The 15,613-nt window shown below is 34.1% G+C and overlaps 1 protein-coding gene across 5 annotated transcripts in view; it reads left to right on the top strand.

Annotated features, from left to right (window-relative positions):
• LRRC28 (leucine rich repeat containing 28) overlaps positions 1-15,613 on the top strand; it is a 130,568-nt gene that overhangs the window by 66,638 nt on the left and 48,317 nt on the right. For all 5 annotated transcript variants that reach the window (XM_037000578.2, XM_037000575.2, XM_037000580.2 and 2 more), the window contains one exon: positions 14,552-14,758. In XM_037000578.2, the coding sequence (XP_036856473.1) occupies positions 14,552-14,758 (207 nt within the window). The remainder of the gene's footprint in view (positions 1-14,551; positions 14,759-15,613) is intronic.

Here is a 15,613-nt window from a genome sequence, read left to right on the forward strand (position 1 = left end):
GTTTGCAGTTAACGTGAGAGTATTTGACATTTGTATGCTGTTTTTGCCCTCCTTCCAAATGGACTGATATTTCATTTGAATTTGAGTTGGTTTTCATTTTTTATTTGACCAAAAAAGGTAGTCCTGCCCATTTTCTGAAGTCATCTACCTCCTAATACTCCCTTTTGCTATGGTAGACACAGTAAACCTATACATAATATGCTCATAATTGTTTCAGTGATAAAAACTATACCAATCAAAAAGATATTTGTACTCAGAATTTACCTTTAAAGTGTTCTGTTCTATGATGAACTGAAAATAAGAATAGAGAGGCATTTATCAGTTTCTGCCAGGTATTGTTGAATTATATGAAGTATTTAATCACTTGAGGTATATGTTATTCTGTATCTTTTTTTTTACAGATGAGTTTTTCTTAAGCATGATTGAAATATTTAAGTAACCTAAATTGCACAGCTGATAAGTAATAGGATTATGGTTTGAACTTATTTCTACATGCCTGAGTATGTGCCTTCTACAGCCCCATCAAGAGAAAGAGGAGAATAAAAAAGGACACTGTATATAGAATGGAATATGGCATTGAAATATTCTTCTATTTCTCTGTATGCTCTCCTTTGAGCTCAAATTAGAGCTGTTTTTAGTGGTACCGGAAAAAGCCAGTGCTTGAAAATACCAAGCCTTGTTATTGACTCTCTGTGGTTATTGGCTTCGCATGAAGTGGGTGGCTTCCTTCCCATTCCCATTTAAATTTTGGGTTAGGTCAGTGTGCATCAACAGACAATGATGATTTAAAGGGGACTTAACTGTTTTTCTTTAAAATTGGCACTCTAGTGTTATTTTTATACTTAGTGTAAGTAATTACTGTGTGGTAATAATGAAGTCATTTTCAGGATATTCTATAAGTAGCTGAAAAGTTTTAAGGTATTGTATATTTAGCATAAAAATAAAAAATGAAACAACCATGAAGTTAGGATTATTCTTGGCACACTAAGGGAATAAAGTATACAAACTGATGTTTATTTCCTGGGGAGTGGTGTGTTGACAGGGAGACCAATCCTAAAAAAGATTCTCCTAATACTCCAAAAAGAATAAATTGTAACTCTACATCAGTAATACTTTATTGATTTCAGGATGACATAGCAATAAATATTTTTCAAGGTGTCAATGCTAAATTTATTAATGATAAAAATTAATACAATTTTATTAAAGAGAAACACTAAATAAACTTCAGATATATGCAAGTAACACATTATTAGAAATAAAAACAGCTAAGACACTGATTAAATTATATAAATTTATACCAGCAATAATTATTCTACTTATTTCTAGTGTCCAGATAATTAATATATGGAAATTAAAATTTTTTTCTTTGACATACATTTTATTTTTACCTTTTAGAAAGAATTTTACTTTTGAAAGTAATTTTCATGTTGCTGTTTTGATTTTTTATTGTAGCCTAGAGGAAAATGCACCCTTTTGTAACTACCACTACATTCACATAAACAAGAGTTCCAGTAACTGTTTCCCCTGTATCCCTTGTAGGCCAGCCTTCAGCCACCCCACAGGACCTGTCCAATTTTTATAAGTTTCATTATTGCTTTTCTTTTTTGCTTACTTTGGGCTTAGTTTTCACTTTTTTTTTCATTTCTTAAGGTGGAAGCTTAGGTAAGGAATTTCAAACTTTCTTTCCTAACTTTAAAGCTTTAAACTGCACCAAGAACTTCCTTTGCCGCATCCTGGAAGTTTTGATATGTTGTATTCTTTTCATTTGGTCAAAAATATTTTCTGATTTTCTTTGTGATTTCTTTTACATCTGGGTTATTTAGAAGTGTTTTGTTTAATTTGCAAATACAGAATATTTCCCACAGTTCTTTCTGTTGTTGATTCCTAACTTAATTCTGTTTTGTTCAGAGGACATATTTTGTATGATTTCACTCTTTTTATGAGACTATTTCATGAACTAGTATGTGGCATATTGGAGAACGTACCATGTACACTTGAAAAGAGTGTGTATTCTGCCTGTAGTGTTCTACAAATGCCACATTAGGTCAGTGTGGTTGATAGTGTAGTATAAGTCTTCTGTCTCCTTGATTATTTTTTATCTAGGTGTTCTAACAGTTATTGAGAGTGTTGCATTAAAATCTTCATCTGTCTGTCTAATAAACTGTCTACTTTTTGTTTCTATTATGTCACTTGACATGTAATTTTGGCTGTTTTCAGGGGGTATATATTGTTATAATTATATCTTCCTGAAGAATTGATCATTTTACTTTCATGAAGTGCTCCTATTTGTTTCTTATAATACTTTTGTCTTAATGTCCAGTTTTTCTGAAATGAATACAGCCACTATCTTCTGGCTATTTTTTGCATGGTATATATTTTTTCCATCCTTTTACTTTTAGCCTATTCGTACAGTTAAGTCTAAAGTGTTTTTTATAGCCAGCATATTGTTTTTTATGCATTGACATTTTCTCCCATTAGATTTTGTCATTTTGTCTGTTAACATTTAATGTAATTGTGGATATCATTGTATTTATATCAGCCATTTTTCCATTCATATTCTACATAACTCTCATCTTTTGTGTTCTTTGTGCCTCCTTTATTGCCTTATATGAATAAATATTTCTTTGTTTTTTGTTTAATTGAGGTATAATTGACATAAAACATTAGTTTCAGGTGTACAACATAATTTGATATGTGCATATTGCAAAATGATCACAATAAGTCTAGTTAACATCCATCACCATACACAATTACAAAATTTTTTTCTTGTGAACTTTGAAGATGTACTCTTACCAACTTTCAAGTATTCAAAGAGTATTTGCATAATTATCATGCTGTACATTACATCCCCATGACTTATTTATTTTGTAGCTGGAAATTTGTACCTTTTGACTCTCTTCATCTATTTCACCCACCCCCACTTCTGCCCCTAACCCCAGCTGCCACTAATCTGTTCTCTGTATCTATGAGCTTGTTCTTTCATTTTTGCTTTGTTTTTGTTTTTGGATTTCACATATAAGTGAAATCACAGAGTATTTGTCTTCCTCTGACTTATTTCACTTACATAATGCCTTCAAAGGCCATTCAAATTGTTGCAAATGGTAGGATTTCCTCTCTTTTTTTTTTGGCTGAATAATATTCTATTGTATATGTACTATAACTTTTTTATCGATTCATCCACTTAGATTGTTTCAATACTTGGCTATTGTAAATAATACTGCTATGAATATGGCAGTGTAGATATGTTTTTGAGTTAGTGTTTTTGTTGCCTTTTGGTATTTTCCCAGAAATGAAATTGCTAGATTATATGATAGTTCTATTTTTAATTTTTTAAGGATCTTCCATATTGTCTGTATTGGCAGTACCAACTTACAATCCCACTAACAGTGAATAAGGGTTCCCTTTTCTCCACATCCAAGCCAGCATTTGTTCTCTCTCGTCTTTTTTTTTTTTTGGTATCATTAATCTACAATTACATGAGGAACATTATGTTTACTAGGCTCCCCCCTTCACCAAGTCCCTCCCACAAACCGCATTATAGTCACTGTCAATCAGCATAGTAAGATGCTGTAGAATCACTACTTGTCTTCTCTGTGTTGCACATCCCTCCCCGTGCCCCCCACATTATACATGCTAATCATAATGCCCCCTTTCTTTCTCCCCCACCTTATCCCTCCCTTCCCACCCATCCTCCCCAGTCCCTTTCCCTTTGGTAACTGTTAGTCCATTCTTGGGTTCTGTGAGTCTGCTGCTGTTTTGTTCTTTCAGTTTTTGCTTTGTTCTTATATTCCACATATGAGTGAAATCATTTGGTACTTGTCTTTCTCCGTCTGGCTTATTTCACAGAGCATAATACCCTCTAGCTCCATCCATGTTGTTGCAAATGGTAGGATTTATTTTCTTCTTATGGCTGAATAATATTCCATTGTGTATATGTTCCATATCTTCTTTATCCATTCATGTACTGATGGACACTTAGGTTGTTTCCATTTCTTGGCTATTGTAAATAGTGCTGCGATAAACATAGGGGTGTATCTGTCTTTTTCAAACTGGGCTTCTGTATTCTTAGGGTAAATTCCTAGAAGTGAAATTTCTGGGTCAAATGGTATTTCTATTTTGAGCTTTTTGAGGAACCTCCATATTGCTTTCCACAATGGTTGAACTAATTTTACATTCCCACCAGCAGTGTAGGAGGGTTCTCCTTTGTCCACAACCTCGCCAACATTTGTTGTTGTTTGTCTTTTGAATGGTGGCCATCCTTACTGGTGTGAGGTGATATCTCATTGTGGTTTTAATTTGCATTTCTCTGATGACAAGCGATGTGGAGAATCTTTTCATGTGTCTGTTGGCCATCTGAATTTCTTCTTTGGAGAACTATCTGTTCAGCTCCTCTACCCATTTTTTAATTGGATTATTTGCTTTTTGTTTATTGAGGTGTGTGAGCTCTTTATATATTTTGGATGTCAACCCTTTATTGGATCTGTCATTTATGAATATATTCTCCCATACTGTAGGATACTTTTTTGTTGTATTGATGGTGTCCTTTGCTGTACAGAAGCTTTTCAGCTTGATGTAGTTCCACTTGTTCATTTTTGCTTTTGTTTCCCTTGCCTGGGGAGATATGTTCATGAAGAAGTCACTCATGTTTATGTCCAAGTATTTCTTGTCTTTTTGATGATAACTATCCTAAAGGGTATGAGGTGATATCTCCTTGTTTTGTTTGTATTTCTGTGCTGATAAATGATTCTGAGCATCTTTTCATATGTTTGTTTGCTATCTGTATATTTTCTCTGGAAAAATATTTATTCAGATCTGCCCATTTTTTAATTGGATTGTTTGTTTTTTTGCAATTATTGAGTTGCATGAGTTATTTATTTTGGATGTATGATTTGCAAATACTTTCTTCCTTTCGGCTGGTTGCTGTTTCATTTTCTTGATGGTTTCTTTGTTGTGCAGCAGCTTTTTAATCTGATGTAGTCCCACCTGTTTATTTTTGCTTTTATTGCTTTTGCTTTTGATGTCAGATTCAAAAAAACACTGCCAAGAACTGATGTCAGGTAGCTAACCACCTGTGTTTTCTTCTAGGAATTTTATGGTTTCAGGTTTTACATTCAAGTATTCAATCCATTTTGAGTTAATTTTTATGTATGGTATAAAACAGTGGTCCAATTTCATTCCTTTGCATGTAGCTATCCTGTTCTCCCAGCACCATTTATTGAAGAAACTGTCCTTTCCTTATTGTATATTCTTGACTCCTTTGTTGTAAATCAATTGACCATGTGTGTGGGGTTTGTTTCTGGGTGCTCTGTTCTGTTCCACTGATCTCTATGTCTGTTTTTATGCTAATAACTGTACTTTTTCATTACTGTAGTTTGAAATCAGGGAGTGTGATACCTCCAGCTTTGTTCTTTCTCACAGGTGCTTTGGCTATTTAGGGTCTTTTTTGTTTTGTTTCCACACAAATTTTAGGAATATTCTATTTCTGTGAAAAAAGCCATTGGAATTTTGATAAGGATTATATTGAATCTGTAGATTGTTCCAGGTAGTATTAATATTTAACACTAACAATTTTAATCCATGAGCACAGAATATTTTTCCATTCATTTGTGATTTATTCACAATTTCTTTCATCAGTGTCTTACAGTTTTCAGAGTACAAGTCTTTCACCTCCCTAAACTGTCCTCCTACATGGTTTTTTTTAACACAGTTCTAAGTGAGATTTTCTTAGTTTCTCTTTCTGATAGTTCATTATTAGTTTGTTATAAAAATGCAGCAGAGTTTTGTATATTTATTTTGTATACTGCAACTTTACTGAATTCATTTATTAATAGTTTTTTGGTGGAGTCTTTAGGGCTTTCTATATATAATATCATGTCATCTGCAAATAGTGACAATTTTACTTCTTCCTTTCCAATTTGGATGCCTTTTATTTCCTTTTCTTGCCTAATTGCTTTGGTGAGGTATGTTGAATAAAAGTGGTGAGAGTGGGCATCTTCACTTTGTTCCTCATCTTCGAAGAAAAGCTTCCAGTTTCACCATTGAGTATGATTTTAGCAGTTGGCATTATAAATGGCCTTTATTATGTTGAGTTATATTCCCTCTATAATCACTTTATTTAGAGTTTTTATCATAAATGGATGTAGAATTTTGTCAATTGCATTTTATGCGCTTATTGAGGTGATCATGACTTAATCATTCATTTTGTTGATTTGGTGTATCACATTGATTGATTTACAGATGATGGACCATCTTTGCCTCCCTGAAATAAATCCTACTTGATCATGGTGTTTGAGCCTTTTAATGTTTTGTTGAGTTGAGTTTGCTGATATTGTTGAGGATTTTTGTGTCTGTGTTCATCAGGAATATGCTTGTAATTTTCTTCTTACAGCATCCTGCAGTTTTGTTATCAGGGTAATGCTGGCCTCATAAAATGAGTTTGGCACTGTTTCCTTCTCTTCTGTTTTTTGGAAGGATTTGGGAAGGATTGGTATTAATTCTTCTTTGACTCTTTGGTAGAATTCACCAGTGAAGCCATCTGGTCCTGTACTTTTGTTTGTTTGGAGGTTTTGACTACAGATTTAATCTTCTTACTAGTAAATGGTCTGTTCAGATCTTCTATTCATGACTCAGTCTTGGAAGGTTGTTTGTTTCTAGGAATTATCCATTTCTTCTAGATTGTCAAATTTATGGTGTACTTTTGTTCACAGTAGTTTCTCATGATCCTTTGTATTTCGGTGGTATCAGTTATAATGTGACCTCTTTCATTTATGACTATTTATTTGAGTCTTCTCTCTTTTTCTTGGTGAGTCTGTGTAAAGGTTTATGAATTCTGTTTATCTTTTCAAAGAACCAGCTCTTATTTTCACTGATTATTTTTATTGTCTTTGTAGCCTCTGTGTCATTTATTTCCATTCTGATCTTTATTTCCTTCCTTCTAACTTTTTCATTTGTTTTTCTTTCTTAGGTTCTTAAGGTATCAAGTTAAGTTGCTTATTTGAGATTTTTCTTGTTTTTTGATATAGGTGTTTATCACTATGGACTTTCCTTTTAGAACTGCTTTTGCTGTATCCTATAAATTTTGGCATGTTGTATTTCCTTTTCATTTGTCAAGGTATTTTTTTTTTTTTGCATTTCTCTTTAACCCTTTGGTTGTTCAGTAGCTTATTGTTTAATTTCCACATATTTGTGAGTTTTCTAATTTTCTTACTATAATTGATTTCTCATTTCATACTACTGTAGTCAGAAAAGATGCTTATATGATTTCAGTCTTCTTAAATTTATTAAGACTTGTTTTTTTGGCCTAACATAAGTATTTTTAGTGCACTATTTCAGCTCCTCTATTGACTTTTTCAGCTATATGCTTTTAGTTATCTTTTTAAATGTAGATAAGCATTTCCTTGGTTACCATTTATTTCAGATTAACACTGAGAATTCTGGTAAATTTTAGAAACTTTATGCCAGTATTGTTCCATATCTTCTCACCTTTGTGCTATCAGTCTGTATATTAACTGATTCAATATTATGACCCCAACAACACAGTTTTACAATTACTGTATACAATTACTGTATACAATATACAATTATGTAGTCTTGTATATCTTAAAAGAAAATAAAACACAAATTTATAGCATCTTTTATGTTTACCTATATGTTTCCTTTTTGGGGTATTCTTTCTTTCTGGGAACTTCACTTACCATCTGGTGTTATTCCCTTTTTTGCCTGAAGACTCCTTTAGAATATTTTACAATAATCTCTTATAATAGAATTTCTTTATAATTTCTTATAATGAGCTCATAGCAGTGATTTCCTTAGTTTTTGTTTATTTGTGATTATCTTTATTTTGCCTGTGTTTTGGGTAGACAGTTTTGCTGTATAGAATTTCTAGTTGATAGTCTTTTTCTTCCAGCAATTTGAATCTGTCCTTCTATTGCCTTCAGGCTTTCACTGTTTCTGATGAGAAAGCAGCTTTTTTTGTTTTTTATTTTTTGTATTGCTTTGTCTTTTTAAACATGAAGTTATTTTTGCTGCTTTCAAGATTTCCACTTATATCTGGCTCTCTTTTTGTTTATCCTACTTGGTATTTATAGAGCCTCTTGGATCTTTAGAGTAATATTTTTCATCAAAATTTGTAATTTTATTGCCAATATTTTTTCAAATATTTTTTTCATCCCCTTTTTTCTCATTCTCCTTTGATGGGAATCATGTCACACATATGATCATGCATTTGGTTTTGTCCTGCATTACTGAGGCTCTGTTTACTTCAGTCTTTTTTGCTAGTTTTATATTTGTATAATTTTTATTATCTATCACTGATTTATTGTCTGCCTATTCAAATCTGTTGTTAAGCCCCTCTAGTGGTTTTTTCTTTTCACTTGTAGTACTTTTCAATCCCAGAACTCCCATTTTCTTGTTTCTCCTTACAGAGAGTAAGTTTTCTATTTTTTGTGTCATTGTCATCATTCTTTCCTCTGTTTAAACTTATTTTCATTCTTTCAACATATTTGCCTAGACCAAAATATTAAATCCATTTCCCCTATAGTATGTGACATTGATGTCCCCTAACTTTTGTTTTAATTTTTAAGCCACGATTTTTGGATTTGTTCCTATGTCCACATAGCTTAGTGGTTAAATAGCTTCATCTAGTAAGGCTTCTCTCCTCTGTCAGTGGATCTGTGTGTAGACTCAGCCCACGTTTAAAGTTGGGGCAGTTTTCAAGTATACCCCAGCTATTATTTTATATTGGGCTGTCATTTTTCTCCTTGTGCATGTATGCAAGCTCTCCATGGGTCTGGGATGTGTAAAGAGCTTGAACCCTCTCTGGTCTTTCCTGTACTTGCTCACCACCTCCTCTCTGCCTGGTATATGTGGAGAGTCTGTCAAATGTCTTTCTATTTCATACTTCATACATTCTTGTTGAATTTTTGGTTCATCTTCTCATTCCGTTGCTTTCTGCAACTAGGAACACCACTCAGTCTAATAAAATCACTAGTCTCCCATGGTCACTTGCAACTAAGATGACTTACTGTTGACAACACTGCTGGGTGTGAGTCTTTCACCCTTCATTCCAAATCAGGTCAGCCTCCGGCAATGAAGTTGCTGTGTGATTGCAGCCTGCCCTGCCGTATTAGGACTGTTGTGCTAACCAAGCTAGGTAGGGGGAAGAGTGAAAGGAAAGGAGCGACACATAGCAGCAATTCACCGGAGAGTTCCGCTTTATTAGGGAAAGGTGCTGGGTTATATAGGAAGGGGCATAGGGTGATTGTGGTGTTACTTCTACGGGGCTGGTGGCTGTTGGCTACGTGCTGGGATTGGGAGGGGGGTGAGAGGTGATTGGGCTTCAGGTGGCACCGGCGGGAACCGAGGACCCCGAAAAGAAGCCGGAAGTTTACCATCTTACTGGTGGGGACCCTTCAAAGAGAGCCACCCCAAGCAAGCATGCCACAGATTTCTGTTCTTCCAGTCTGAAGTGCAGTATTCTTCATGAATAAGTGCTTCTCCATTTGTTGAAAACCTTTGGTCAATTTCTGGGGTGCTAAAATGGTTGCTTTTGATAACTTTAAATAATTCATTGTTGCTTTTTGGGCAGAGGATTTAACATCTTCCTCACTTGATTGTATTGGAAGGTCCAGCTTTTTTTCTTTTTGGTCATTGTTTGCATGGCATATATTTTTATTTTATGTTTAATCTATGCATTTATATTTTAAATGGATTCCTTTTAGGATAGAATATATCAGGGTCTTACTTTTATCCAATCTGGTAATCTCTTTTTTAAATTGTTATCCTCAGGCTATTGGCTTTTAATATTAATATTGATCTTGTTAGATTTAGGCCCACCATTTTATTATTAGTTTTTTCTTTGTAACCTCTGGTTTTGTTTCTTTGTTCCCTCTTTCTTCCTTTTTTGGTATTATTTAAATATACCTTAGTATTCCATTTTAATGCATTTACTGACTTTCTGGATTTATTCTTTTTTTTGTATTTATTTTATTTTTAGTTATTGTTTTAGGAATTACATTATACATATCTTTGAAAATCTACCTGGAAACTCCTTTTACTTTTTCCCCCACTGACCTTTGTGTTATACTTAACATAAGTAGTATATCTTCATATACTAAAAACCATATCAGATAATGCTATAATTTTTACTTTCAGCAGTCACGCATATCTTAAAAAACTTAAAAGGAGAAAAGAAACAGTATATTTACCTAGATATAGTAACTTTTAAATTTGAAGACAGTAGCTAAAAATTAGAAAATTTGGCAAAAGACAAATTTAGAAATTTAAGAGCTCAGCAGGCCCTAAATAGGATAAATTCAAAGAAAGTGACTTACATTTACATCATAATTAGCCCACTAATGACTGAAGAAAAAGAATAAATTTTGAAAGTACCTAAAGAAACAGTGATTAAAAAAAATCAAAAACTGAATTTTTTCTCAGATACCATGAAGACTTAATTAGAAAAACATCTTTAAAGTCCTAAAGTTAAAGAATGGTCACTCCAGAATTCTGAATCTAATGAAAAAAATCTTAAGGAATTATAGCGATAAAAAGACATTCCCAGATAAAGGAAAAAATAAGAGAATTTGTTATCAGCATACCTGCTGTAAAAGAAATGCTAAAAGTTTTTCAGTCTAATGGAAATAGTTCTGTTTCTTTATTCCTGCCTGATATGTTGCTGCCCCAAGTTTATATCCTGTTTCTTGTTTTAAGTTAGAATACTTAGATAAGTTTTGACTCCATTGCTTTCTAAGAATGTATTTTCTAGTGGCTGAACTTAGCAAGTATATTTTTTAATTGATTATTGAAATTAAGATGTCCAATATAGTCTTAGATATGTGACCTGTTATAAAATAGTCTTGAAAATTGTGTTAGAGTTCACCTGAGAAGCTATTTAATTTTATTTCTCTTTCCTATATGCTTATAGTATGACAAAAATTGTTAATTTTTCAACTATATTATGGATAGCATTCAACTCAGTTTAATTGGAATAATAGCTCAATTTTTTTCTAACAATTGAAAAGACCTGTATATTAAGCTACTAAGAAAAATGTCCCTTTGTTGCATTTGAACATTTAATCTATGCAGTCCTGCATGTTTCAGATTTAATAAATGTTCTTTACTCATTTCATATAGGAAGTAAGAAACCTCAACGTCTTTTTCCCCTTCCCATTCCTCAGTCCTCTCATCTTTGGTACTAACAGTCTGTTTCCCCCTCCTTTTGTCAAAAGTGTTATTAATTTTAATATTTGAAATATGTGTGCATATCTGCCAAAGCAAAGTATAAAGATTGATCTGTTATTGAGACAGGGAAGTGACAAGGGGCAGCCCCTGTCCAGTTAGAGTAGGATACAGGCCCAACGAAAAGGACAAAACCTTACTGAGGCTTCAGGAATATAAAGGAAAATAGGATGCTTGTGGTTGAAGCCAGTGTAAAGGGAAATTCCACCCAAAACCCAGTGATATGGAATGGTTTGCTCACCATAGTCACATAGACATATGGGTTTAAAATAAGTTACTTTCACTGTGATTAGTGAAAACAGAGCTAGCATTCTGGAGTAAACCTATAGACAACAGATAGCTTATCTCCCTCCCTGATGCAACAGGCATAAAACCCCTGCACCTGAGCCCATAAGCAGCAGCCTTTCCCCTCCCGGCTTGCTTGGAGTTCTGTCCTTTCTCTGAATAAAAACCTTCCTCCTGCTTGGCTACCTTGAGCATTTGTGAAGTTCATTCTTTGACTCTGTGAACAAGAACCCTGGTATCATTACCAGTGTTAAAAGAAAATAATCAAATTATGGAAAATTTAAAATCATAATCACATATTAATTCCCCTTTTCACAATACAGTTAGACAGTGCTGAACTAAAATGGTGGGTGATAGCAGGACTTAGTAATCATTTTTGAAATAATGATGAGACTAATTTATTTTGCTTGTTCCCATGTGACATTTTTTAAAGATTTCTCAAATTTAAGTAGGTAGTTTATAGATATTGTAATTGAGAAGTACTGGTATAATTATAATTTAACAAAAAATGAAGTTGTTAACATTGGCATCACTATAGCATGTAATCGTCTAGAAACTTTGAAATTATCTTTGGCTTTTTCCTATTTTCCTATTTTTCCATTTCCAATCAAGCATACCTGAGGCTTTTCTTAAAATAGCTCTGGAATTTGTCTTTAAATTCTGTTACACTGCCTTTCTAGTCAAATGTATGCTTGTTTTCTCAGCTTAGAATCTCTTTACATTTCATTGCTTTCTGCATATTAACCATTCTAATCTTTCCAAAGGAGTCCTTCTATCCTCTGAGAATCTTCAAGAGATGTCCTGTTCTCACTACAATGAGCCCAAGCTTCTGTACCCACTATTATTCATTATCATCCATGTCTCCACCCAGCCCTCAAATAAGAATTGACCTTATTTCCTACTCACACTCCTGTTGTGTCTTTGATACTTGCTGGGCTCCAGATAGCCCACTATGCATGCTGCATTAATTTTTTCACTTCTACACCTTTTCTGATGCTTTCAACCCTGTAGTCCTCTGCTGGGAGTGCCATATCCAGTTTCCTTTTGACCTCTTCAAGTTCCCATCTCCTTCAATACATTTTGCAAAAGCTTCTGCAACCCCTCATCTAACTCTTCTTTCTCTGAGCTGCTGTCACACACTGTCTCTCATATGTAAAGCGATTCTCAGTGGCAGAGACCTACTCTCCTCAGCACTTGGCCCCGTGGGGTGTAGTTGATTCATTGTATTTCTGTCCCATTTCACTCCTGTAATCACTTTATAAAGTGAGGTTAGAAAAGTTTCTAATTTCATTTTATTCAATTCTAAAACATGATTCTTCCCACAACTCCTACAGACCCTAAATCAGAAGCAATTTTTTATGTGAAATAGGCAGTCAGACTTAACCTAGATTAAATAATGTGCTAATGGAGCCAAGAGTAAAATTGACTCCCATGTCCATCAGTTAAGTTCAAATAGAACAAAACTCCCATAAAGTCATGGACTATTCACTGAATTTTACCTACTCTTCTTCAGGTATGTAAGTTATTCAGTATTTGGGAAATTGGGTGATAAAGTATAAACTTCCTAGAACAAATCCCTTGTCATGTTATAAAAATAAAAATGTATACTTGTATTGCTTTTATAAAAAAGGTTTTAAAAATATTCCTGTTAACATTAAGTCTCTAGACTGGTAAACATTTTCTGTAAATGGTGAGATAGTAAATATTTTTAGGCTCCACAGGCCGCATATGGTCTCTGCCACACATCCTTTTTTCATTTAGTTGTTATTTTACTACCCCTTAAAAATGTAAAAACCAGTCTCAGCTCACAGGCAGTAAAAATGCAGGCCATGACCCAGATTTTGGCTGTAACCCATAGTTTGCCAACCCCAGGTCTGTTAACAGTGGAAAAAAGCTGATCTGTGTAGTTGGGCTTCCAAGCAGGCAGAAAATTTTCTGTCTCATAGAGAAGACTTTGCTCATCCTAATCCAAGCCCTGAACAAGCTGGAGTGTGCCTGGGGCAGGTGCAGCCAAGTGGCGGGAGCCTGGGAAACTTCGACCCCAGAGGAATGGCTCGTGGACCAGTCGGGATTAGAGAAGGCTGAGAGATGGCCTCACAGAGGTCTTCAGCTTGGAAGTTCTGTGATGAAAAAGTAGGCTTGTCCTGACTGCCCTTCCTGCACATCCTTGAGAGAAATGTGCTGTCCTGGGACAGAGTAAATGTTCTTCCCCCAAAGATTTCTCAGAACTTTCTCTACTCAGGATGTTTCCCTGGAAGGACAAAGTGCCTGTGAAGAACTTGCCAGCCTTCAGGCTTGGTGATCGGGTATATGACAAGGACATAATTGTACTCCCTGTGGAACAGATGACCACTATAAACATCAATAGTGAGGGAATAATAGAATAAATGGGAGGATTTCATTTGGGTGGGATTAAAGTAAATCTTCATAGGATATGTACACTGAGTGGATTTTTAAAAAGAAACCATATGGTTGGCTATATCTAAAAATGTTATCTACTGATAATTTCATTTTATTATTATAATCTGCCACAGTGAAAATTTCCAAAAGACATCCTAATTCTTAGTCCAGAAAATTTTTATTTAGTTCATAAGAACAAGGTGCACTTACCAGGATAATATAATTTATATTTTCAAGTCTCCTACTATCTGTTAGATAGAAGGTAAAATTACAAAAGTAGCAAAAATCTGGTACCTTTTGAGCAACTGTCATCCTTTTTTCATCCTAGTGATAACTTTTGATTCATCAAGAAGCAGAAGTCATAGTAACAGACTTTTGGCTCAGATTCACCACTTTGTCTCGCTCCTAATCTCCATGCCAGCACTTTTCTCCATTTAAAAAATTCTGGCATGCTAGCTTAAAGGTTGGATTATTTGTGTATTAGACCTAAATCCTGTGCTTCGGCATTCATGTCTATGGAAGTAGATGCAGCCACTAATTTTATTTGAACTGTTGCAGTAAAGATTTTTTAATTAATTTGAATAATTAATCAGGATGCAATTTATCTTAATTTTGATTTTGGTTGTAGAGGTTGGCGATTTGAAGGAGCTGCAGACACTAGACATTTCTACCAATCGTTTGCTAACTTTACCCGAGAGGCTTCACCTGTGCCTTTCTCTGCAGTACCTCACTGTGGACCGAAATCAGTTACGGTGTGTGCCGCGCCATCTCTGCCAGCTGCCCAGCCTCAATGAACTCTCCATGGCTGGAAACCGTCTCGCATTTTTGCCACTTGGTAAGTGATCCTGTTTATATGGTAAAGCGAAAAAGCCAAAGAGTGAGATGGAAAGCCTTTGTTTCCTTGACCATGAAGGATAAGTTAGTTTCCTTCATTTTGTTTGTCTTAAAGATTGCCTTTCTCAATCCATTCTTGCAGTGAACAAATAAATTTTCCCAGTTAACAAAGTTTATTTCAGTTGGGATTTCATATTTTCAAAAAGAAATCTGTGCTAAAAATTTGTTTAGGGATAAAACATATGAGATGATTTACTCTGAGAAAGGAACTGAAATATACGTATATATGTATAAAAATTTATTACATGTGTATATGTTATATATAAAGCTATAAAATTGGCAGGCAGTATTGAGCAATATGAAAAGATAACTACTGGTACAAACATACATGCTTAGATGTTGACTTCTATGTAGAAAACTTTGCATTGGGTATCCTAATGATTAGTATTGCCAGATAGATAGATTGTAAATTTTATTTAAAGACTTAAAAATTGGCTGAACTTCCTGCTGAGCTAGAAATATCAGCCTAGCTAATAAATAACATGTTACCCACTGTAGATTTCTGTAGCTGGCTAATTTTGACATATATATGTAAAGAACATAGGCCTTTAATAAAATAATACATTTATTTTCATTGAGAATGTATTTATTTTGTTAACTTGTGAGAAACAAAAGTGCCATTTAAAAAGAATTAAAATATGAAGTCTCACAGAATCCTAAACTGTCACAAAAAAGCATCATATGATTTTACTCATAAAAGCATTTTTATAAATGAATAATTTATTTCTAAAGGCAATGAAGTGAATAATTTACTAATCCCTACAAGGAAATATTTTCCATCATAATACAGTGCACA

The sequence above is a fragment of the Manis javanica genome, chromosome 18, assembly GCF_040802235.1.
Source record: "Manis javanica isolate MJ-LG chromosome 18, MJ_LKY, whole genome shotgun sequence".
NCBI lineage: Eukaryota > Metazoa > Chordata > Mammalia > Pholidota > Manidae > Manis > Manis javanica.